The sequence below is a fragment of the Tyto alba genome, unplaced genomic scaffold (assembly GCF_018691265.1).
Source record: "Tyto alba isolate M040663 unplaced genomic scaffold, T.alba_DEE_v4.0 Super-Scaffold_11, whole genome shotgun sequence".
In the NCBI taxonomy this organism is placed as follows: domain Eukaryota; kingdom Metazoa; phylum Chordata; class Aves; order Strigiformes; family Tytonidae; genus Tyto; species Tyto alba.
Genome location: NW_024881273.1, coordinates 5,734,905 through 5,760,050, shown reverse-complemented (window position 1 = coordinate 5,760,050; position 25,146 = coordinate 5,734,905). Strand labels below are relative to the sequence as shown.

At 43.9% G+C, this 25,146-nt stretch overlaps 2 protein-coding genes across 16 annotated transcripts in view; both read left to right on the top strand.

Moving 5' to 3' along the window:
• Positions 1-10,138, top strand: part of PRRC2B (proline rich coiled-coil 2B) — a 52,799-nt gene extending 42,661 nt beyond the window's left edge. For 7 of the 11 annotated variants that reach the window (XM_042786444.1, XM_042786441.1, XM_042786442.1 and 4 more), the window contains 6 exons: positions 220-347; positions 1,430-1,670; positions 3,148-3,324; positions 3,999-4,090; positions 4,682-4,802; positions 5,250-10,138. In XM_042786444.1, the coding sequence (XP_042642378.1) occupies positions 220-347; positions 1,430-1,670; positions 3,148-3,324; positions 3,999-4,090; positions 4,682-4,802; positions 5,250-5,390 (900 nt within the window). In that variant the 3' untranslated portion in view covers positions 5,391-10,138. Of the gene's footprint in view, positions 1-219; positions 348-1,429; positions 1,671-3,147; positions 3,325-3,609; positions 3,702-3,998; positions 4,091-4,681; positions 4,803-5,249 lie in introns of those variants that run through there. The other 4 variants (XM_042786447.1, XM_042786446.1, XR_006164760.1 and 1 more) reach the window with 3 other exon arrangements.
• A 279-nt stretch (positions 10,139-10,417) lies between these two features.
• Positions 10,418-24,387, top strand: POMT1 (protein O-mannosyltransferase 1). Of its 5 annotated transcripts, none has more exons than XM_042786650.1 (22): positions 10,418-10,496; positions 11,198-11,317; positions 11,978-12,121; positions 12,411-12,517; positions 13,120-13,170; positions 13,521-13,667; positions 14,697-14,808; positions 15,558-15,623; positions 16,199-16,292; positions 16,751-16,906; positions 17,508-17,638; positions 17,892-17,987; positions 19,360-19,452; positions 20,468-20,564; positions 20,656-20,748; positions 21,215-21,335; positions 21,617-21,714; positions 22,225-22,338; positions 22,854-22,980; positions 23,359-23,461; positions 23,649-23,826; positions 24,052-24,387. In XM_042786650.1, the coding sequence occupies exons 3-22, from the start codon at positions 12,000-12,002 to the stop codon at positions 24,169-24,171; spliced, it is 2,226 nt and encodes a 741-aa protein (XP_042642584.1). In that variant the 5' UTR covers positions 10,418-10,496; positions 11,198-11,317; positions 11,978-11,999; the 3' UTR covers positions 24,172-24,387. The 5 variants fall into 5 exon arrangements, with proteins under 5 accessions (XP_042642584.1, XP_042642586.1, XP_042642585.1 ...); XM_042786651.1 differs by lacking the exon at positions 10,418-10,496 and adding an exon at positions 10,497-10,592; XM_042786649.1 differs by lacking the exon at positions 10,418-10,496 and adding an exon at positions 10,503-10,744.
• The last annotated feature ends 759 nt before the right edge of the window (positions 24,388-25,146 follow it).

Genomic DNA, 25,146 nt, shown 5'->3' with positions numbered 1-25,146 from the left:
AATGCTTCTTGCAGGCATCAGTCTTCCCTCTTGGGTGCCTGTGCAGTATCTTCCCCTGACAGTGTGCTGCTGTTTTGTGGAATGATACAAGGGCTGGGTGAAGGCACAGTGTAGGTAATGGTCATGGCAGATTGACTCATGGAGGAAACTGATGGATTTTTGTCTGGGAGAGTTTCTGGCTCCTCTTGTACCTCTCAGTCATCTTAATTTCTTCTGCAGGCTGCTGCTGCTCAACAGATTCCCATTTCCCTCCACACATCCTTACAGGCTCAAGCTCAGCTTGGGCTGAGAGGTGGTCTGCCTGTTTCCCAGTCCCAGGAGATGTACAGCTCCATACAGCCCTTCAGGTAACTGCTTCCCATTTTTCATTTCTTTGTGGCTTGATCTAGTGTTTTCTTGATAGCTATGTACGTTGATCAGATACTCCACAGTCATCTTCTCTTACCTCTCTGTTGAAGTGCTATTTCCTTTCCCTAGTAATACTGTTGGGGTGGAGACCAGGGATATTGAGGCACATAAGGCTCTCTGTAGCATGTTTCTTTGTAGGACAATGGCAAAGACCATCCTTGCAAAGTTATTGAGTTGTACTGCCTGCCCTCTCAAAGGGGGAGGCAAATCTTGGGAAAGATGCAGAAAGAGGAGGTTTGTGGGCTGGCAAGCATACTTAATAGTAAGAAACCCAGAACTTAGAGCTTACTGTATTTGGTTTACTACTAGAGCGAAGACAAAGAGACAGTTTGATCAGAGCTGAGTACCTGGATAGCAAAATCAAGTAACTGTTTTTGTTAGATACAAACTGACAAGAACAGCATAAACGCTTGCAGTTTGTTGGAGAAGAAATTGTGAGATTCAAATTAGAAAATGGAAGGCAAATGTAACAGAATTGAAGGACTGAGACATCCACTTCGAAGTTGAGCTGGCTGTGGGAATCATTCCCTGTAGCCCCTTTCCTGCATGGGATGAGAGTAAATGATCAGAATAGTCCTTCAAGGCTTCAAAAACCTAGACACTGAGGTTTTAAAAAAAGCTTTTTTTGCTACAGCTGTTTGAATCTTTAACTTCTGATTCTTTTCTGCTTTGCAAAACTGCTGCAGACTTCTGGTAACCTGAATCCTCCCTTACTACTAATCCGGAGTTTATTATGCAGGATATTGAAATGTAAACTTTGGATAGGACACAGTGTCATTCTGTTGAATATTCCTGCAATGCAAGGACATGGTTGTAAGGGCTTACAAGTGGAAGTAAAAAAAACCCTGTAACTAAAATGCAAACTGGCATCACACCTTATTTCTAAGCTGTCAGTTCAGTGAAGTCTGAGAACTGCTTGCCGATGGCAGGCCAGATACGGTTTGGCAGTGGGGGTGTGTGTGTGTGTATAGTCTCCAAAGATTTTTCTGTGTAATGACTTGAGCATATTTCTCTTCTCCAGGTCTCAGGTGTATATGCACCCCAGTCTGTCTCAGCCCAGCACCATGGTCCTGACAGGAGGCACTGCTCTGAAGCCTCCATATTCCGCGTTCCCAGGCATGCAGCCCTTGGAGGTGGTGAAAACCCAGTCTGGGTCCCCCTATCAGCCCATGAATGGAAGCCAGACACTGGTCTATGAAGGCCAGATAAACCAGGCGGCTGGTATGGGAGCCTCCCAGATGATGGACTCTCAGCTTACGCAGGTTAGGAGCAGGGCTTGTAAGCCACTCCCTTCTACAGGCTTTTTCATAACCACTTGTTTCTGAGACTAGGTTGAAACTAGTATTTGTGCTGAGTCATGTGTTTATGTGTAGTAAGCTTTTTGTAAAGAGGCAGAAGATTTCCCTGAGAGACTCTGTTCTGTGAACCACTGTTTCAAACATGCAGTGCACCATATTTAATGAGATTCTTGCTAATTACTTGTCTGCCCCTGCTGAGGTGTCATGTTGTAACTTGGAAGTTCTCACCCTCAATATAGATGTTTCACGTAGATCAAACCTTGCAGTGCTTCATGCATAGGAGGCCATGATGCAATAATTGCCCTAAAAGTACCTTTTCTGAGAGCCAGATCTCAATCGTCTCCAGATTTAACTCAGCTTCCAGGATAATTAGGACCTTTTATTAAAAGCTCATCTATTTTCTCAATTCATTTATTATCCGGGTCTCATACACAACTTCTGCTGGTCTGTTTGGCAACATCTTAACAAGAATTTCATCCTGTGAAAATGTTTTTGTAAAGTGTGGTTCAGATATAGTTACTGAATCCAATTGTGAGCACAGCTGTATCTGTGGACACGTGTTCTGGTTCTCCGGAGAAGTTTGATACTGTCATTAAACTCATCTTTTATTTTGTGCAACATGCTAAGATTCATTTTTTGTTTAAAGAAGTACTTTTGTTGTGACTGACATAAAGAGTTAATCCTGAAAGTGACTTAGCTGAGGAAAATACAGAGAATACTGGCCAACTAAATACTTGAATAAATGCTTCATCCATCATAAACTAGTAACTTGGTCTCTTTTGCCAGCCTTAGATTTTTAAATTATTATTTATTTATTTATTACAAAGTATTGTCATAGGACCTCCCAAAGCCATCAGTTGTGAGAACCATAAGATGAATCAGAGGGAACAAGAGGTTCTTGAGTCCTGAGCTTCACTTTTAAAATATTACTCTTACTCATTACCATCATCAGTTTGAAGCTCACTGCAGAGCATGAACTGGGGTCGCCATCACTTTCTCTAGAGGTCCAGTCCTCCAAATGTTTTGGCATGCAATTGTAGCAGACTTTCTGGTTCGCTCTTCAAAGCTGCAAACAAAACACCTGACACTGAGCTATCTAACACTGCCATCATATCAAGAGAAAATACACCCATGCAGTAACCATGAGAGAGACTCAAAAGCTGGGTGAAGGTTCTAGGCAAGGAGGAAAGCTGTGTGAGTGCAGTTATGCTAAATCAATAGCATGTTAAAAGCCTGGCTAATAGGGTGTTGGCAACACTACAAGAACATGTATTTCAGTGTGGAAGTCCCTCTGTTACATTGACTAGCATTTTTCTGTGCTAGACTGCGCCGTTTGTGAGCTTCCTTTTAGCAGTGCTGTGCTTTCAGGGTAATAAGGAGACAGCGTGTCAAACACAAGACTGTACCACCATTAAGTTAACTACATGTCCTTATCACACAGCTAACAATGCCTGTGCCTGGCTCCCAGCTTCCTCTGCCCCGCTATGGCTCTGGCCAGCAGCCCCTGATTCTACCACAGTCCATCCAGCTTCCTCAGGGGCAAAACCTGCCTGTAGGAGCTCCCAGAAGAATCCTCCCTCCTGGATCCCAGCCTTCCGTTCTTGCTACCAGCAGGGAGGTAAGGATTAACTCATGTGTGCTCATCTTGGCATTCATTAACCCTTCCTGCATTGAAGTTTCACTCCTTGATCATGCTCGTTAAATGGGAAACTGGCTTGGTCAGGATCCTTAAATATCAAAGCTAAGGATTGGTGTTAAAATGAAGGAGTCCTTTTCCCCTCATCTCCAAAGCGCAGGCCAGCAGTTTTTCAGGTTTTGCTGTTGGTCATCATTCTGTTTCCAGGGAGCCACATCCTGCCTTGATCCAGTTTGGAGTCTCCAGTTTTATTACATGTTTACACAGGTTTCCCCAGAGTGCTTGAGGGGTGGTGAGCTCCAGACACAGTTGGAATACTGCCCAGATAATTCACACTGTTGTGAAGCTTGTCCATTTGAGTAGGTATATTAATGTCATGTCTGGTTTGATGGATTCGTATCATAAGTTTGTCTATTATAGGGGAGAGAGAGCATAGCAGTTAACTTCCAGGTTCTGTATTTGCTTGTGCTGCTGGCTTGTTGGTTTAATACAAGCGGATTATTTCACTTTCAAGCCTCAGTTTCTTCACCTGAAAAATGTTTTCTTTTAATGGGCACAATGGGTAGAAGGGCAAAGATTTGGCTTAAGTGTTATATGAAGTAATGAGTCATTTGTGAATGCAAAGATGATACTCTCTCACTCGTTTTCCTCTGTAGTCCTCCCAGATGGAAATGAAAGGGTTTCATTTCCCCGATGGTAAACAGAATATGTCCTCTGGAGGGTCTGTACCATCACCACATACATACAGGTAAGTAAAATGTTTACAGAATTTAGCCTCTGTAGTCAGAATGGGGAGGAAGTAGTGTTCCACATTTGCAGTGACATGCTACATACATCCTCCCTGTACAAGATTCGCTTGGGTTTTCACATGTAGAATGTGCTTACTATAGTCCAAATACTTGTATCTAAATGCATGATCATGGCTTTCATTTCCGTGTGTGGTCCAGTGTGTATCTGACTTGGCCCTTTGTGCTGGAGGGAAGTGCATAAAGTTATTTGTTTACTGAGTCTTAAAGACAAATTGGAATTGGTGTGTACTGTACTTCTATGTATTCCTTGTTATAATGTGGAAAATTTGAGGATCATTCAATAAACGTTTTGTTTTCCAGCATGGTCCTCTCAAGATGAGAGGTGCTTATGTCTAGATGTACCAAACCTTCAAGTCAACGAGCCTTTTGGGACATGCAGTTACTTTTTTTTTTTCCTCCTAACCAATCCACGTGTTGTCTTTTGGGCTGGGAAGCTCACTGATCTGCACAGCAGACTCATGTCCTGTCTACTGCTGCTTTCTGCTGTCTTTTTTCTTTCACACATGAATAAGGTTCTCATTCCATTGTAGAATTTACTCCATGAATGTTGTCGACTCTTCGATTTCCAGGCCTAGCTCTGCCAGCCCAAGCGGGAAGCCGTCTGGACCAGCAGTTAGTATGGGCTCTGTGCAAGGACACTATGTACAACAGGTAGTGTACATCAGTACTTTGACCCAACTCTGTACTGTCATGCCTGTGCCTTCGACTTAAGCTGAGTGGCAGAAAGGCCTGTGTACTGAAGCTGTATGTGGGAACTGTTATTGTGAAAGAGTGGGAGAGTGGGTAGGTGGGTGTTACACTGAGTCCAAGGGTAATGCTGTGTGATTTGAAAGTCAGGAGAAATTAGAGGATTATCTGTTTTACAGTGTCCATGTTGTGGTTGAGTTTTTATGGGTTATTTGCATTGCCAGACATGTGAGACACTTCAAGATCCTTACATGTCAGGTGTTGTAGGACAGCAAAGCCTGACAGAATAGAAGAAATACCTGATTTTGGGAGCAAATTTGGTGTCTTGCATAAAGGGTGGTCACAGTTTAGTTTTATATCTGCCTAGAGGTCTCTGTGCTAGCTAATGCTTTGTTTTTTGTATGTCAAAAGGCAAAGCAGCGGGTGGATGAAAATAAAGCCAATCTGGGAGCAGTAAAGCTGCAAGAAACAACCTCCACAAACCAGATGAAGCCAGTGCGCACAGGAGCGATCAAACCTCAGGCAGTCAAAGTGGAGGAAAGCAAGGCCTAGGAGCACCTCTGATGCCCAGCTGGTCGTGCTGCCTGAGAGGCCCTGCAGCTTAGACTGGACCCCACTGGATCTCCTGAAAATCTCACCAGATCTACTCCCTGCCCCACATTGACTGACTACAGCAACATCATCCAAGCCCCTCTCCCAACAAAGCAGTTTGAAACAGTGGATATGACATTGACCTGCTTGCTTTAAAACAAACCAACCATGTGACTTTTAAGTGGCTTGAGCCATTTATTTTTATTTTTTTTTCCCCGCCCCCCCATGCCCCATCCACAGGTAGCTGTGATTGCTCACTTGGCAAAGCCCATCCTTCTCCTTCCCTACTTCTGTCTCAGCAGAGTGGCAACTGAGGGAGAGGGCTTAGTTTGAGGTTTTTCATTTTAAAGGCAGCTGAGGTTTTTACAGAAAAGCTATATCTTTGTTTATAGCAGAACTTTTATATGTTCTCTCATTTTTCCCCCGCTTCTTTCTGCTTTCCTCTTTCCCTCCAGAAAAGAATTCCCTTCAGCTAAAATTATGTTCTGACAGAACTCTGCTTAGTTTTATATATGGTTCTGTGCTATGTTGAGAATCATGACTCTTCTAAATTGAGTTTGTTTGGGTATATATTCCCCAGATGATTTAGCCTTTCAGATTATTTGATTAAAAAAAACCCAGGACGGTTATGGCATTCATTAATTTTTCAGTATTTTTGTTTTAAGCTAGAAGCAGTGCTTGCGTTAGAAGTAAATGTGTACTAAAAGTATATGGTAGATCAGTGCATTAATCTTGAAACTTGCACCACTTTAATTGTAGCTTTGGGGTGCCTTGTGCACAACAAAATGTGGCATTTTCGTTTTAAGGAAAAAAACACCAAATTTCTGTTGCAAGCTCATCTGGATCTAGTTGTTTTGATTTTTTTGTGGGTTTGGGATTTTTTAGTGACTGCCAAACACACAACAAAATGTAAATCATAGATTTACAAAGTGTAAAATCTGTTTAGAAAAAAATCTCACCGCACATGGGTCAGAAGAGTTGGCTAGAGCCAACGGGTCTGTATGGACTACTTTTTGTAGTTGTGATGCTCTCTCTTACGCTCCCTACCTTGGCCACTCTACTTCTTCATGTCTCCCGAGACTTGTTCTATATTGTGTTCATCCCTTGGGGCTGCTCTCCTAAGCTTTGCTCTTCTCTTTTTCCCTAGTTCTTGCTTTCTGTTCCTCTAACTCATGGCCTTTTGTAAAATTTGCATAGAAACACATCGGTAAGGGAGCCCCTCTGCAAGGCAGCCATTTTAGCACACCTGGAACCTCCTTTTTTACGTTGGAAGCGCATGGTTGCAGAGGCAGTTTGGAATCGTCCTTTTACTTTCCTTCCCCAGATGAATAGCAAAGGGTTCTTTACTTTTGATGCAGTTGCATATAGTATGTATGCAGTATTGTCACCTCATACTTTCTCACCAGTATTTGATGATCCATCAAAGGAAGGTCCCAGTGGGAGGGGGTTGGGTTTTAGTTCTTTGGTTGTTTGGTTTTGGTTTATGTGTGTGCGTGCGTGTGTGTGTGCGTGTGTATGTAGATTTTTAGGATGGACTTAAAAGCTCCTGAAAGTGCTTGGAGTCCTTCAGCTGATGGTAGTCTTAAGTAAACTCAACTGCTTTCAGCTAACTTGGTTTGTGTTGTTTAGCTCTTTCAAAATGTAAAGTAGGCTGGTCACTTTGAAGTGAGGGAAAGAAAACTTCATTTCTGCAGTAGATGATAGCTTGCTAACTGGCTGTGCCATCTGCCTCTGCTAGGTGGCAGCAAGTCATTTGTTGGTGGTTCCAAAGAAGATAATTTTGAACAAAGAATGTATTTGGGAAGGGATCTGAAAGGTGTTCTTGTTTCTTTGTTTGCTTTTTTCCCCCTTTCTAGGAAAGATACTTCATAACTTTCTAGGGATGCATTTGAAGTTTTAAGCTAGGTATAAATAAGAATTTTATACAGTAGCTTTAAAGAACTTAGAAACCTAAACTAACTTAGACATAGTAATGTCCCCTCTCCACAGGTGTCCCCATTGACCATGGCAGAGAACCCAAAGAGAAAGGGATAGGATGGTACTTTAAGAAAAATAAAAGCTTTTTTTTTTTTCTTCATGTTTTATGGATTTTTAACTTCAGAGCAGAGTGTGCCAGCATCTCTCTAGCATCCTTCTTAAAGTACAGGGTTTGAGATTTAGCGACAGATATTTCCCCAGCCTTCAGACGTCTCCCAGACCTGCATCCTCATCTGCTAGTCCTGCTCCCAACATTTTCCAAAGATTGCTCCACCAGTGAGTCATCCCACCTCCCTTTCTATTTTCTTCCTTGGAATATCATGAACAACAGAATTGTCTGTTTTTTCCTTCCTTATTATCCTTCTGCCCAGCTGGCCCTAGCTAATATCAGCCCAGAATCTTAACTGTAATGTCTAAAGAGACTTATCTGAGCCCCCCTCTTCTCATCTCTTTCCTACCCTAGACACACTACTTAAGCTTTACAAAGACACTAACCTCTTTCCTCCCACCTGTATGACTTCAAAAATGGTCAAATGTGTTGGAGAAACTGGGTTATTGCTAGATACAAGCTATTGCAGTCCCTCTGGTGTAAATGCCATCAGAACTACAATACTTCCTGTTGAAAAAGGTCACCCTTCTTTCTCTTTTAACCCCTCCATTCCTTCCCCCAACAGAATAAAACACTAGAATTTATTTATACGTATTTGATGTTGTAGGTCTAGGTGAAAAAGTAATTGTTTCACTGCTCTATTTATATATTATGTCTGAATTATTCTGTGCAGGAAAGGCCAAGAAATGCATGTGAGCTTCATTCCATTCCTCACCTTTGTGTGACTGTCAGCTGCAGTAAGCAAGACTCTCTTTCACTTAATGGAGTTTTGTGTGACGGAAAGCAGTTTTAGAGCCCAAATTTCTATGGTGCAATATCCTTCTCTGGCATATATTTTTGTTTGTTTGTTTAAAGCTAGTACAAGGTTAGTGAAGTTTGTGGTGCTCTGGAATCAAAAGGAAAGCCTATGATCCTCAAGATGCAGAAATGCCAAGGGTGCTGGTATGCTGATAGAAATTCAGCTTGGGGAAGAGGAGAATGGAGATGTATGGAATGTCGATATGGTTTATACGGGGATACTCCTGCTTGCAATCTCCACTGCTGAAGGATTGGACCCTAATGATTTATTCCGTTGCAGGTTGCTTTTGCTTTGACTGGAAATCAGCTACCAAATTGCAGGCCCCTTCTGCTAGGAAAGGTGCAGTGTGCAGTGGGAGGGAGAGGTGGAATCCATATTTTCAGCAACAATGGGTAAAGCAGAAATATTCAGAGGCTGACTTTGCTGCTTTTTGTTCAGCTGAAGGTCTGAGGCATTTGTGTAATCGGTTCTCTTATACGCAATGATTCATGGCCTAGCAGCTACATTCAGTGCTGCTTTCCTCTCCAGTTTAGCCTGCTTTTAGCTCTCAATTAAAAAAGAAAAAAAAAAAATTGAAGTTAGGGAAGAAAAAAAGGAAGAGAAGGGAAAAAAAAAAAAAAGGCACTCCAGTATATTTTTAAATGACAAGTGGAAGCAGCACAGTCACTAGTGAAACAGGTATTGTTGTTGATCTTCCATAATTCGCTCCTGGCTCTGCCATGTGACAGCTGTACAGTCGTCAGTAACTCTGAATGTGTTTGCAGCCCATTGAACTCCCATACGTGTTTGTGTTCATGCAGAGGCACTCCATTTAACAGTTTCCTTGCAAGAATGCTGCAAAGCTACAAGCTGCCCTGTGGTTCCTGTGTATTTATGGATATATATTAGAAAATGAGCCTAGCATTTCTGCTATGTCTCACCTTTTGGCAGGCTACTATATTCACTTTCAAGCAAGCACCACTGCATGCCAAGATCTTGTTCTGTTGCATTTTGTTAACCTTCTGTTTTGCTTCTGGCTGGTTAAGCACAGGTTAATTCCTTGTAGCGCAGGTTATTTTTGGTGTACAGCAGCCCAGTTTCCTTGTAAGAAAGATGCATTTGTGAATAAGAATTAATTTACAACAAACAGGCATCAGGATACTTAGTTGTGGCCCAGCGACAGAAAAGGTGTATTTTGCTGAAGCAGTGGAACTGCTGCCTGAAGAGACAGCAGCAGTCCAACTACTATTTTTTGTTGTTTATTTTAATCCAAAGACCACCAGATTTTCCTAGTGGCCATAGGAAAAAACCCTTGGGTTTAATGGCTCATCCTGGCTCCTCAAGATGCCTGCAGCCACAACCTTGACCGTTCCCCGGGGAATCACAGCAGCAGCAGTGAGGCGCTCACGTTTTAGCATGTCTCGAGGCGTTGTCCTTAGCTGGAATCCTTTCTCTGGTTCTGTATAAATTGCATTTGTTGTTTCTCAAGGGGATATTGTACTCCTTTAAAGCTTCTAACCTCATGACCTGTATAGTAAATTTTTTTTGGCCTTTCCTCTCTTTGTCTTTTCATGTAGACCAGATATTTGAAAGGGCAGACGATGGATAATTGTGTAACGTGCAACCTGTTTATATTTTTTGGAAACTTTTACTTGGACCGGAACTCGAATCACGGAATCACCAGGCCAGTTGCGGCATACTCTTTATTGCCCTTTTTCCTCGTTTCAGTACCTATTGTTTCTCCTTTCAAATATGTGATTGTATTAGCTCTTTCCATATGAAAGAATTCTCCTTATTTAAATAAAAAAAAATTAAAAAAATAAAGCAGATTATGCTTTTCTCAAATTCCCCAGTCCCTTGTCTGGTTCTTTTAGTTAAAGACTTGCCTCTGTATGTTTTTGGGTTTTTTTGTTTTTTTTTTTTTTTCCTAGGATGGGGGTGGACATAGCAGCGACGGGGCTGGCAGTGCTAGGGCAGGGACGCAGCTTTTGGGGTGCTCCTGTTCCGGGGGGGGGGGGGGGGCAGGTGTCGGGCGATGGGGGAGCTTCCCCTCAGCGCCGCCATGGCGGAGCGGGCCGCGGGCGTTGCCGTAGCAACACGGCGGAGGCTCCTCCTCTTCCCCGCCCTCCTGGCGCTGCGTGCCCCTGACGTCACATCCGGCGCTGCGTGCTGGGGGATCCCGCCCCCCCCGGGGCGCGGTGGCGTGAGCGGGGGCGGGGGCTGCTGTCTCCTGAGGGGGGGGGTCCCGGTCCCGCGGCCTCCCACGTCCCCCTTCACTTCCCAAAAGGCTCAGAGCGGGGTGAGGCGAGTCCTGTTGCAGGGTTAGGGCCGCCGCAGCCCCCCCGCCGAGGCTTCGGGTGGGGTGCGAGGCCCGGAGGGGGGGGGGTGCCTGGTGGCCCCACTGCCGCCATAACCCTCGAGGAGCAAGTGGGGGGGGAGGTCTGGCGGCAAGTTAGTGGTCCTGTACCGCTCCCCAAAAACGCTCAGGGCGGGGTACGGGGCGGCTGGTGGGCGCTGCTCACCCTGTGAGCCTCAGGGGTGAGGCCTGAGTGTGGGCTCGGTGGTCCCACTGCCCCCCCACAGAGCTCAAAAAGCGGGGACAAGGCCTGGTGGGGAGGTCAGTGGTTACTGCCTCCGTGTAAGTCTTGCAGAAGGGGATGCAAAGCCTGGTATTAATGGCGGGGGAGGTGGTGCTGAGCTCCTGCCCCAGGGCTCAAGGCCTGCCTGTGCTGTGGGGAGCAGCGGGGTCCTCGTTGGGGTCCCAGGGCCTGCGAGGTGATGGTCCGTCCCGGGTCGGGCAGCTGGGGCCGCAGCGCAGTGTCCCCAGTGCCGGTGGAGAGCACGGCGGTGCAAGGGGGCTTCTGAAAAACTCCGTTCCGTGCGGTGCCTGTGTTTTGTTGGTAGTGAGAAACGAGGACGGCGGCACTGCACTCGATGGTGGTGATGCGCTTGCATCTTGCTTTGTTCTCCCCTGATCAAAACCATGCGGATGGGTTTATTCCAGTAACTTTCAGTTGTATTGAGGTGAGGAGATGGAACACTGATTCCCTGCTATTTTCTGACCTAACTTTTTAGCATTTCTGTCTACAGGAGTAAATATTTTAGTCATCCTTTTCTGCAGCGCTCTCCCCTAGGCTGCGCTAGAGCCCTACAGCACCTACACCCGTGCTCCAGTAGCTAGCTTTTTAAGACAGAGGATGTTTACGGTTTCTGCCTCCAGCCCCCCCTAAGAAATACACTCAGTTTGCAAGGAAGTAGCTCTTTTAAAGCTACCTGAGCAGCCTCGTGCCTGAGCATGTGGTTTGCCTGTCACTAGCATCGGAGTTTGAGCTGAGAGGTTTACTTAGTGCAAAGTGGAATATAAGCTTGAATTGACCGGTTGTGTTTCTGCAGAACCAGTGTAAGAATAAACAAAGTTTCTAGCTTATTAACCATGACAGAGGATCATACCTATGTAGAAGCAGGGCAGATGAAAAGTTAAGTGTGTTTAGTAACTTTGTTTCTACAGTTACTACTGTAGGTACAGCAAAACCCACATAAATACAGAAAACAAGACAACTTTGGAATACGAATTACCATGAGCTGCTAGTAGCAGACAGTAGTGGTGCATGCTTTCTGTCAGATGATCTTCACCTAGCTTTGAGCGGAAGGGTGACTGCTGCTCTTCTCTGCTTGCTCTTGGAGGTTTGGACAGACCTTTGACAGGATGTTGGGATTTCTGAAGAAGCCAGTTGTGGTTACTGCAGAGATAAACACGAACCTCGTGGCATTGACTGTAATGGGATTAATAAGCCGTCTTTGGGGGCTTTCCTATCCACGGGCTGTAGTGTGAGTAGAAGTTTATTTTCTACTTGAATGACACAGACTTTTGTTTTTTAAACATTTGTGACACAGAATGCAGGAGCAGAAGAGGAAAGCTTGCCTGATGTCAGCCTCTAAATACATTGATAGTGTTTTCCTAACAAACTCCCGAGGGGAAGGTAAAGGAGCAAAGCCACTGTGCTTCACTGTATCCTTAGCTTTCTGCCAACAAATCAGTGTTTCCTTTCTTAGTATCTCTGTAGCCTGCAGGATACTTCCAGTTAGATTTGACATATTTCTGCCTCCTGTATTTCAGTTTTGATGAAGTTTATTACGGCCAATTTGTTTCACTCTACATGAAGAGGATCTTCTTCGTGGATGACAGCGGCCCACCTTTTGGCCATATGCTGCTAGCTTTGGGAGGTAGGGCATCTCCTGAAATTGGGACGTGTCTATTGCTTGTTGCTGTGGAAGAGAGAAGTGCTGGTTAGAAATGAGTTGTCCGATCCTGTTACTGGGGAAAAGCACAAGGCAGCTGAGAGATTCTGATGCAGAGAGAATTAGAATTTCCCTTATTTAGTGTTGTTAGGGGACTATTGCCTGAGTACTGGGGAAGTGTTGGAGCCATGCATCCATTACCTCATCGTTATCCAGTCTTTTGGATGAAGAGAAACGTAAGATGAGAACTGGTAGTGGCTAGAAATAGTAGGCAACAAGCAGACTTTCAGGTCTGAATTCCTTTCTGTAGCTGAGATATGCACCACATAAAAGTGTCTGTATGGGAAGAAGAGATACACGTAACTTTGTCACTGACAATACGTTGCTCCTAATTTATATTCTTCATGCCTCTGTACTTTATCAAGCACTGCTGTGGGCAAAACAGTATGAAAGAAGACCCTTTTGAAAAAGAGGGGTTTGATGCATGGAAAAACTGTGTGTTTGGGAAATGGTTCCAGGACCAGTTTAGCACCAGTTTTTATACTTGTTTTGAGACTGGAAATTCTGAATTGTTGCTTATGTTGTAGGTTACTTAGGAGGATTTGATGGAAACTTCTTATGGAACAGGATTGGAGCTGGTAAGAGCTGATTTTAACTGTCTCATTCCTTTGAGAAAATAAGCAGTATTTCAGCAGCTGACAGATTCCTTTTGCCTGACTAGTGGAAATAAGGCTTTGTCTGACACCTTCACTTCTCCTCTTAAATAAGTCTTCTGCAGGTCTCTAACAGAAGTTTAAGGCACTATGACTCCATAGCACAGATCTTTTAAATCAGTTAGAACTGTTTAAGCAGTACAAGAGGAACAATAAATTAATAAGAGTAGGGGTTAGATTCAACAACTTGTAGTTGTAAGGAGTTCTGTATTGATCTGTCTTCTCTGCAATTAATAGTTTCCAAATTTGTGTATCACTGTTGTCTCCTATTTCAGAATATAGCATGAACGTTCCCGTCTGGTCCTTGCGACTCCTGCCAGCACTGGCTGGTGCTCTCTGTGTGCCTTTAGCATACCAGATTTTGGTAGAACTGCAGTTCTCCCACTGTGCTGCACTTGGAGCTGCTCTTCTCATTCTCTTAGGTAAGATTATTCCCCTGGGCCCCATTCTTCATACAAGGGGAGAAGGGTCCCTTTTAACCTTTTGAGTTTTTAGGGTGCATAAAAGGCTGGAGTAGCATCTCCCCACAGAATGCTATCAACACCTCAGAGACCACTTTCAGCCCTGGCCTGTATCAGCCTCTGCTGAGCCTCTCTGGTCCCCTCCACCCTTACAGCTCTGCAGCAGGCTGCCGTTCTAGGCTGAGGCTTTATACAATTTCATTTCATTATTAAGCAAAGTGGGCAGCCTCAACAGCCTCGCAGAAAACCATGTTTCTTGCATCCAAGGAGGCCTGTTCTCTCTTCCTCAGAGGTTTACAGCACGAGTTACAACATACTGGTTTTTAACAGCAGGATGACCCTGCTTACAGTCAGAGCTCATCAAATTTCTTCACCTCCAAACTGCAGCAAATCAGTCTGTGTCCTTAGCACCATGACTTAACACTGTTCTGGTGTGTATAACTCAGAGGTTTTTTACTCTGAGGATCTGCTGGCAGCTGTCTGAAGGTGAAGGAGCCTCTTGGCAGCCCTTTAGCAGTCTGTAAAAAGACCCCTCTCCTAGCTACTGACTGCTCTGATTCTGTCTCAGGGAATCCTGCACAAAGTAGCTCATTGAAGCTCCCTTTCTTGAAGATTTGTCATCATGCTCATTGCCAGCTGGGGTCACTGCCTTGACTCTCTTTGCCTTGAGAAACACCTCTCTGGATTTCCCAGCATTGATTTTCTTTGCCTTTGTAGGCAAGCACAGCACCTTTATCTGCCTCCTGCCAGACTTTAAAACTTGCCCACCTCTTTGTCCTTGGAGACAGTTATAGCCATGTACTTTGCTCCTGCTGGAAGGTTTTTGTCTCTTTAAACCCAACACCTCCCTATTACAGCCAGTAAGATTGCAAATGAATTGGCTGTCCTTAAAGGGGCAGGTCCTTCGGTTGGATAATGATGTGATTGTCTGAGGTAGCGCTTGCCTATAGATAAGTTTCTCTGATTTTCTGTCTGTCTCTTTTCCAACAGAGAACTCTTTGATCACTCAGTCAAGGTTCATGCTCCTGGAATCAATATTGATTTTTTTTATCCTACTTGCAGTTTTGTCCTACCTGAAGTTCTACAGTTTGCAAAGACACAGGTAAAGCTGGATTGTCTCCTATCCTTTTGGATATTCCTGTGGTGACTTTTTTTTTCTGTCACAGACTCCATATTTTTTTTTTCTGTAAGTCACTTCACTGTTCTGCAACTCACTTCAACTGTCTGTAAAATCCAATGCATTGACCTGTCATATGGCTGACCCAGAAGTTCTATCTTCTGAGCAGTGTTAAAGACTGTTTTAACTGGTAGCAAGGCTGCCTTTTTTATTTTACAATAAAACCAAAACCCCTCGGGAGCACACCTTTGCCCACCCAGACTTTTTATTGGAAGGTTTCCTTCTGTGCACAGAAACACTGATGATAACAGGTCACTTAACGCTCCTTTGTTACTGTTTACAGGCACTGGATTTAGAGATCTCTGTCTCTTTTCTTGTGACTTCACATGTTTTCTGATCCTTGCAGAGGATAAAGTAATCTTTTGTAAAGTAAATTTATCTTTAAACTGAGCCCAGCAAGTGATTTAATACATTTCTTTTATCTGTCGTATCAGAAGCCAGGTAGCATTCAGTTTTGCTTTTCAGGATACGGAGAAGTATATTTAACAACACTCTGTAGGTCAGGGCTGAGAGTTGGTGGCGTGGGAGGTTCAGAATGAGATGCCTCTGAGTAGAATAAGTAATAGTAGAGTCCTGCAGGGGTTTTTTTTCCAAGTTAAATTGCTTGAATTCAGAATCCTAAGAAGGTGCCCAGATATCACCATAACATCCTTTCCTTTGTCATTTTATTGAAGTTCCTTCTCTGGGAGCTGGTGGTTTTGGCTTCTGTTGACTGGAGTAGCTTGCTCTTGTGCAATTGGGTAAGTGATGACATCTTTCTTTGTTTTACCAAACTGACTTACCTGCCTACCACCTGAGGTATCAGCAGGGCTTTGGATTTTCAAGACCGATTCTTGATGCTGTTCTGGGCAGACATCTCCATTACTTTTTAATGAGTTAGATTGTTTTTATAGAGAGGATGTCAATTTACAGTGGGCAATACTAGGCATTAGAGGGTACTGTCCTGGGAAGAACAAAACTCTTTTCTCAGGGATGGCTTTATGTTATAAATTAGGATCTGCTTTTCACCCCTCCCTCCTAGTTACCTCAAGCTTCAGTAAGTCTGAATTTAGGGACTCTGTGCTTTGTGGTCTGCCACCTTGTTGTCAAGAAGGTTCTCTGTCACTGCAGTTATTTAATATGATTGGCAAACAAATGATATCTTCTGATGTCAAAGCCTTGAAGCTTATTTATGTTGTTGTACCAAACTTGTCATGGATCTAAGTCCTTGGACTTTAATGCATCATGTTCAAGAGAAAGCTTGAATGTGTATGTCTTGTGTTAGGTAATTGTGTAGTTTTTAACTGTATTCATTTTTTGTGCACTTTCTTCTCAGAGTGAAATATATGGGCCTGTTTACCTATGTGCTGCTCTTGGCCATCACAGGACTCCACTTCTGGCACATGATAGGAGACCAGAACTTGTCCAATGTAGGTAGCACAACATGCAAAATATGTGTAACTTTTCAGTACAGGAGCCAGCCCGGAGCCTTGCAAGTCCACAGATAACAATGCCGTCTGTAGCTGGTTTTTGTACTAAAATTCCTTGTCACAGTCTGCAAACCCTCATGTCATAGAACAATTTCCCAGCTTAGTTGCTGGAGAAGATGGAGTTAGATTTAAGATAATCATGTGTGTGTGACTGGATTTTCCACTCTTTTCCATGTCTTGGTGATTTGTGACTCAAAACCTATACTGTTTCACATACCTCCTGCTGGCTCCAGTTCAAATCCATGGTGGAAGTTATGCAGCTGCCCACAAAATTTTAGCTGAATGAGGGTGGTTGGAGAAACTTAAAAAAGACAAACAAAACTAGCCAAGTGCACTGGTATTTTTAATATTTTTAATATCTGGAGCATGAAACCAATGACTTCTCTGTGTTCTTCTAGGTTTCTTTGATGTGCCATTTTCTGGCTAGGGGTCTGGCTCTCATCATCATCCCAATGGCAATGTACCTGTCCTTCTTCTATGTTCACTTGACTTTGCTGTATCGCTCTGGGCCTCATGATCAGATTATGACAAGTGCTTTCCAAGCCAGCTTAGAGGTAAAGGAAATGTGGTTATAAAACTGATTTATTAGGGGAGAAGTGGGGAAAATCTGTCTTGTGTTCACTATGAGAAGAAAGGTGTGCAATCTAGTTCCTTTCATCTTGTGTATTTGTTCCTTTTATGTAATTTAATGACTTTGCTACTGCTTTAAGATGAAGCAATAATGACTGAAATCCTAATAATGAATGAAAAGCTTTTCCTTGTGAACAGGAACAATATATTCACTCTTCAGCTGAAGATTTGCCCCTTCCTACAGGAAACTCCACAGAAGTAGATACAGTACTGAACTCTTCAGTGATGATGTTGTAGACTACAGGATGACGGCATGATTTTCTGTAGAAGAGTGCTTAGTCTGTCTTTTAGAACAGCATGGCTTCAGGGATATTCCCTAAGACCCTGTAGTCTTTCGTGGATTGGTGTATTTACTGTCTGCTGAGTATGGTGCTGCAAGACTTGATTTTTGTAGATACAACCAAATGAGAAGGCATTGAGCTAAGATACTGCTATGTTAAAGTGATAGATGACTCTTAATAGAATTTAAACAGCCTCTGGGTTGTTTCTTCTTCTTTCCACTTATCCTATCATTCTACTTCTCAGGGTGGGCTGGCTCGAATCACTCAGGGTCAGCCCTTAGAGGTGGCCTACGGCTCTCAGATTACTCTGCGCAACGTGTTGGGCAAGCCCATGCAGTGTTGGCTCCATTCTCACACGAATACTTATCCCATCAGGTGAGGGATCAGGTTGGGTCTGTATTGTTAGGCTCAACGTATGCTCTGGTTCTTCACCTGCCAGTCCAAATACCGCAGTTTGGGTCCTCACAATCTCCTCATTAATCCTTCAGAGCACACTGCAGATGTACAGATTCTCTGTGCTCTGTAGGTATGGGGCCAGTGATCTGCTGCTGGTTTGTATTGCTGTGACTCTGTTGAGCACAGAAATACACTGTTACACATCTGTGGGTATTTTTAACCTTCTGCACAGGTATGAGAATGGCCGAGGTAGTTCCCATCAACAGCAGGTGACCTGCTATCCCTTCAAGGATGTGAACAACTGGTGGATTGTCAAAGATCCTGGAATGTGAGTATGCAAGAGATTTAAATGCCAGGCTGCTGTAAGCATAGCTTCTATATGCTTTCAAAACCCAACCAGGACTTGGTTTGGATTGGACATAACTATGCTCTGCTTATAGGCATAGAGGCCATGTGTGATCCTGAGCAAGTAATTTCAGCTGCAGAGTTTGTGAGGGTGGCTCTTTGCACAGTCCTTTTCAATATGGTAAAAGCATTATTGAGGACTCTGAAATTCTGTCTGAACTGCTCCTGCCAGGACGTGGGCTGTGCTATGCCCAAGGGGAACTTTAAAGACTCACGAGACCGGTGGGAACTCTTCAGGTGCTTTGCATGAAAGGAAAGTTCTGCTTTTTGAAGTGTGTACGCTATGGAATTAGAGTGCCTTGATGAGCTTTATCAAACTTGAATGAGACTCAGAAGAGCGTAGAAATCACTTTTGCAGAATGAGTATTTCTTTGTATTTTAAGTCTGGGATGAGCTGTAGAATCTGCCACATCCGGAGGGATTCCAGGTGGGTGCCTGTGCCTGAGAGGTTCGTGCTGAAGTGTTCTGCCATTGTAACTGTCAGTGGAGAGCAGGACTCTTTGTTCTTGTAGTTTTGCCAGTAAAAGCCCTTGTGTGGTATCATTTCATGCTGATCGAAAAGTTGCTTTTGTAGGTTTCTTATGTTGCTCTGGGAACTGTATAAAGAGGAGTACCAGAAGGACTGTGTGCCATTATAAGTTATATCTGTGTTGGGAAAGTTTGTCCACAGTGCAAACCTTTCTAGTAGGGACTCTACCAGAACCACAGAAACCCAGTATCTTCTTAAAATTCTTCAAACTCAAGACTCCTAAAAGCCTTGGAGGATGTGACGTCGCTCTGTAGAACAGTAAAGCACAGACAGCAGTTAGGTGAACTGTAGTGTTCCCCCTTGCCAAAGCATGCCAAAAGCAAGATGAGAGTTTGGTTTTCATGATGGAGATAGATAGCTATTGATCTCTCTTATAATTCTTCCAAAAGTGATATCAGTTATAGTAAGAATTCCTGTTAGACCTCACTGAAGCACTTACTCATTTCACAGAAGCTACCAAACAGCTGTGTGGTGGGAATAATCTGAACTTGCTCCTGACTGACCTGGATTCAGATCACTGACCTAATAGCTGGGGTGTCAGTATCCCATTACTGATCCTCTGAGTCATTCTGCCCTTAACTCACCTTTGCCTTGATGAGCTTTGTTTCCATTCTGGTACGATCTATAGATTGCTTTAATTTCTCATCTTACTGCCCTAGTGTCTGTCCCTGCCTGCAGCTTCTTGACCTCACAGTTTGGTCATGACAAGGCTGCATTATATAGAAAGAAGAATGTAACCACTTCCTCTTGGGTGTCACTCAACTAGGCAGCAGCTGGTGGTGAGTAACCCACCCCGTCCTGTCAGGCACGGGCACATCGTGCAGCTGGTCCATGGCATCACAACTCGGTACCTCAACACGTAAGTCCTTTCCTTGTCCTCTGCTCTGCTGAGCCTCCTCACTCATTCAGCTGTGTTGTCTCTCAGAATAACTGTCAAGGGGTTGAAGCACAGTGACCCTTGCATTTAGATATGCTATAAACTGCCTGTTATTCATGGATTCTTAAAATGGTGGGGCTAGGAGGGACCGCATGCAGTTATTTACATAAACCATCCCTGTGGCCCAGAGAAAGGATGCCATGTGCTTATGTATTTTTTACCGTTGACTTGGCAGAGGGTTTGATACTAATCACAAACTGTTCAGTTGCTGCTAGCTGTTTCTGGTCTTCTCTACTAGTGGCCTTTAGAGGGGCTAGTGGTGGTTTCACCCATGTTCACAATTTATGATAGTTCTGTAGCTTCCTAAATACATAGTCCCCTTGGTGAGGCTTCATCCTTGCCCTGTCACTGCCTCCGCTCCAGGCAGGTGCAGATATTTAGTGTTTTGTGTGACTGTTAACCCAAAGTGAACTCCGCTGACTTTGTTGGCATGCTCCTGCATGAAGGATGTGCTCTGAAAGTTAGGAAGATGGGTTGAAGAATCCGGTGTGCTGTGGCCAGTTGCCATGGATTCTTGCCTGTTTTGCAAAAACGGCCTCCTGACTGCTTCCCAAAGGGCGTCTGCGTGTACTTGAATATCACTTGGATTAGGAAGGGGCTTGTTCTGAGTTTAGGATTTTGCTGTGTCCCTTCCAAACTTAATTTGTTCATTATTGGAAATGCCAGTGAACAACATCTCTGTTTGTCACAATCAGTGCTTGTTCTTCAGCCCGGCATCGCAGGCATCTGTATTGGCTTCCTCTGAGCCTGTTCCTGGCAGCTCTTGGTAGCGTGGAGTGTTCTCTTTCAGAGTAAACAGTGCAATCTGTATAAATGCGTTACTTTTTGCTTTATTACTGAATCTGGTCTAAGCCACTTCAATGCCTTTAGGGGTTTGCTTTCTATATGGATTTGGGAAATGGTGTTGGAGGATCTTACTTCACTTTTCTTCTGCTAGGCATGATGTTGCTGCTCCTCTTAGCCCCCACTCCCAAGAAGTTTCCTGCTATATTGATTATAACATCTCCATGCCAGTACAGAACCTCTGGAGAGTGGTGAGTGGTCAAAGGGAAGGGAGGAGCTTGTCATGTTCCAGCAGAAACAGCTGAGACAACATGATGATCAAAAGACATCTTTCTGTTGCAGGAAATTGTAAATCGGGAGTCTGACACAGATGTGTGGAAGACAATTATGTCAGAAGTGAGATTTGTTCATGTGAACACCTCTGCAGTGCTAAAGGCAAGTGGGTTTATGTTTATTTGCCTATAGCTTTTGCTCCATGCAGGTTTTGTAATCACATAAGATGCTAATCTCTCTGCACAAATGCCTAAACCAATAAAACAACTAACTAACTAACTAAATAAAAGAGTACAATAAACTTGCTCAATATTATAAAAGAGCAGCTTGTGTTTCAGGTGGTCATACTCACACTTCATTCCTTTTCAGCATGTAGAGCTGCCCTGCTTCTCAGGAGGTTGTGGCCACTGTGCACAACTGGGGTGGTGACAGTGGCTGGAATAGTTAAGTTTGGCAGAATCACTGACTTTATGGCATTAGCATTTGTTGAGCAGTATTGCTTGATGACTCTTCACATACCTTCTAGCAGTCCCTTGCTGTCCTCTACTGCTCGGGCAGGGCCTGGGAACTGCCATCCTGAAGTCCAAATTGGCAGGACTGTAAGTTTATAGTTGTCTTTCACTTTCAGCTCAGTGGAGCATCTTTACCCGAGTGGGGGTACCGGCAGCTGGAGGTGGTTGGAGAGAAGCTGTCCAAAGGCTACCACCAGAGCATGGTGTGGAATGTGGAAGAGCACAGATACGGGAAAAGTATATCTTGGCCATGGTCTTGAAGCAGATTTCTGTGGCTGGGGGACTCTTCATGTTGATGGGAGGGTGGTATTGTGTGTATGTGGGTTCAGCAGGCTCTGGCTCTACCACGATGGCAGAATCCTTACAAATCCCCTTAGAGCAGTCTTGCAGTTGGGCTACGTATTAGAGAAAGGCTCCTGGGAGTGTGGAGTGAAGGAACTGTCGCTCGTGCTCTCTCTCCCTTTTCTAGCGTTCTACCTGTTACGTGGTTATTTCTGAGCTATGCTGTTTTCTTCCAGGCCAAGAGCAAAAAGAGAGGGAAGTGGAACTCCACTCTCCCACACAGATGGACATAAGTAAAAACCTCAGCTTCATGGCAAAGTTCACGGAACTGCAGGTGAGTGTGTTGTTACTCCCTTCATTTTTCCTTCTGCTGCAGAACAGGAACCTGAGCACTTCTGCAAACTCTGAGCCTGAGGATTCATTGTTTATTCCTTGCTGATAGTTTGGCTTCCTCACTGAAAAAAAATGTTTCTGCATTAGAGGGCATTAGAGACCTATGCTATTCAGTAACCAATAGCCAAGTGATTGTGTAAAAAAAGAAGGGGGAGTAAGGTCTGAAACTGAACGATAATGTGTTGTGTATGCAGTGAGTAGTGTTGGTGCCCCTTACTGACATTGTGGGAATTCACTAAGGAAAGTGCATTATATAAGAACAAAATAAAACCATTGTATTGATCTGTATTATTATAATATTGATCTGTACTGATCCTGTAGGAGATATGCAAAATCTTTCTCCACTTCCAGGTTCAGAATGTAACATCTTACATCTGGAACTGTTCCCCCATGCCTGCTATCCCACTCATTGTTCCAGTGCTGAAAGCCTTCTGTTTACTTTTTTTTCTAGTGGAAAATACTCACATTAAAAAATGAAGACACAGAACATAAGTACAGCTCCTCTGCTCTTGACTGGATCACAATGGACACAAATATTGCCTACTGGCTCCACCCGACCTCTGGTGTAAGTACAAGAGGTAGAAGTAAATGTGAACCTGGTGAAGAAAGCAGACTTCATTTCAGATGTTAGATCCGTGAGAGCAGGGCTGCAGTGCCAGCCAAGGAGCTGCTCCAGGATAGACTCTTCCTGTATTAAGAATCTATTTCCCTGAGGGTGGGGGGGCTATTTTTGGCATGTGATACAGCTTTGACAGTAGTTGCTTTTAATTAAATGATGTTGTCTTGCACAACTTTTTTTTTTTTTTTGTAAAGGAGAACTGCAGTTTAATAGTTTCCATTATTGATTCCATTTAGAAGATGAGTTCATCTCCAATAGCATCTTTTAAATGCCTTACATTACAAAAGACCCTTAAAGCAGCAAAGTTTATCAACTAGCTTTGTTTCAGGAAAGATCCAGTTACTAGCCAGGCACACACTAACATTTAATTTAGCAAGTATGCGTAGGTAATATTTAAACTAACCTAAAAAAGACCTGCAGCATGTTCCTGCTTCTGGCTTAGCCTATCTTCTATCCTTCAGGCCCAGATCCACCTCCTTGGGAATGTTGTCACCTGGACTTCAGCTAACGTTGCTGCTCTTGTCTACATGTGTCTGTCCCTGTGGTACTTGATACGACGAAGACGAAAGATTTACGACATTCCTGAAGGTCTGATTCCATTGTGCGTGTGTTGAGCTGGGGGGTTGTCGCTTGGTCTGCTGCACTTTGATGACCCTAAAGCCCCATTTTTGCAAATGCGTGCTTGGCTATGATAGCACTTTTTCCTGCCCACAACCCTGAAATTTTTATTAGGGACACATGAACATCTAGAGTAGCCCATGAAGAGACTAATCATGGTTCTCGCAATATGACCATCACCTCATGAGACAACAGAGTAGCCAGCGTATTCATTCGAGTCGTTCCCTGGATGTAAGAAACATCCAGGCCTTTGATTTGGATTCTACTGAGCACTTTTGTGATGATTTAAGAGGTAGATACTGGCTGTGTGGGGAGGGGTTTATTTTAGATGTGTTCATTCCGACCAAGGTACCATCTCCTCCATGTGGCCGGGTGCTTTTATGCTGACGTTTCTGGCAAGATTTTGTTGTCATGCTGTGAAGCTGCTTCATGTTGGCACTGATCAGTCTCGGTGGGTACTTCATAAAGGTGTGACAAAATGGAATCATTTCCCTCAGTTGGGCGTGGTTAAGTTAGAAGTTGTATTAGAGTGTGGGGAAAAAAAAAAAAAAAAACAACCAAACCATGATGGTAGGCAACATCTCAGAGACTTTGGGTTTCCAGGGACTGTGCTTTGAGCCATCTCCTGTCTCCTGCAGATACATGGCAGCTGTGGGTATCAGCCGGGGGGATCTGTGTGGGAGGCTGGGCTGTGAATTACCTGCCCTTCTTCCTGATGGAGAAAACACTTTTCCTGTACCACTACCTGCCAGCCCTCACATTCCAGATTCTCCTGATTCCCATCGTCTTACAGCATCTCAGCGATCATCTCTGCAGGTATTTGGTTTTAACAGATAGATAGACAAGAGAAGTGACACAGTTCTTTTCTCCAGGGTTGTCACCTTGGCAAGCTGCTGCAGGGGAAGCAGCAATTTTTCCAGCAGTGGCCATGCTTTGTCATTTGCCTTTAGAGAAGATAAGCCGTATTTAGGTCTTCCTTTGGGAGGAAGTGTTTGACCAGCCTTGATGTAACTTGACTGCTCTTTCCCCCTCTCATCCCAGATCTCTGCTGCTCAAGAGCATGTTCAGTGCATTGATCGTAGCCTGGTTCTCTTCCGTTTACTTTGTCTACTGCACATTCAGCCCTGTGACCTACGGGCAGCCCTCCCTGTCTGTTACTGAACTGAAGGACTTGCGCTGGAGGGACAGCTGGAACATCCTTATCCGAAAACACTAACAACTACAACCTTGTTACAGGCAAAGGGAAACACCTTTTATGCAAAGCCAAGAATTTATTGTTAGTATAATTGGAATCTTAACAGTCTGATCAGATAACTGATAGTAGTCCAGATCTAATTATTACACAAAAAGAAAATAAAGTAATATTGTTACAGAAAATGTCTCAACAGTAACATATCTGTTATGAGCACAGTTCCCAGTTTCTACCCCTGATACATTCACCCTTCCACTGCCCCTCGGGGTCTGAAGGTTGCTGACTTCAGTCACCAGCATCCCAGGTCTGTTACTGGGAAACACACGCTGCAAGGGTTTCTTCTTCCTTCCTGGGAGTATGATGTTGATGGTTTCTTCCTTCTTGCACTGTGTTGCACTTGGAGCTATTTTATATGGTTTCCAAACACCTCGGTCTGCAATGCCATCTTACAAGTTACTATAAGTGGACACTCTCCAACATACTGGATACTTTCCTTCATTTTCTTTGTTACTCTTAAAAACTGGGTTTTCCCAGCTCCAAAGTTTACACCTCTTCAACTATCAGTAATTGGCCCTCCAGTCTTCAGCATCATCCCATGACTATATGCCTCAATAATGCATTATTTGCCCCCACTGTCAATGCTCAGCTGTCATCCCTAGTTCATTACATTAGAGCATTAAGCTAAATTTATAAATAGTTCATTCTGCATAGGGTAATGACTTGTTCCTGTTATCTATCTATAATCATTTGGCATAACCATCATTTTTGTGAAGCTAAGCAAAAATAAAACAAATGGACATTAAAAAAATTGCTGTTAGAGCTAAACACGCTAAACCAAAGCCTCAGGCAGGCCAGCTCAGCCAAAGCCAGGAGGATCCTTCAGCCTCGTGGCGTTCCTGTGAAGCCTGTGGCCTGCTCCTAGCACTGGCAGTGTTGTATTTACT

Bases quoted from the DNA above. Each gene is read 5' to 3' on its own strand.
- POMT1 (XM_042786650.1), top strand. From the start codon at position 12,000: ATGTTGGGATTTCTGAAGAAGCCAGTTGTGGTTACTGCAGAGATAAAC. The intron at 20,565-20,655 runs GTGAGTGGTCAA...TTTCTGTTGCAG, and splicing joins TACAGAACCTCTGGAGAGTG to GAAATTGTAAATCGGGAGTC. The intron at 23,462-23,648 runs GTGGGTACTTCA...TGTCTCCTGCAG, and splicing joins GTTGGCACTGATCAGTCTCG to ATACATGGCAGCTGTGGGTA.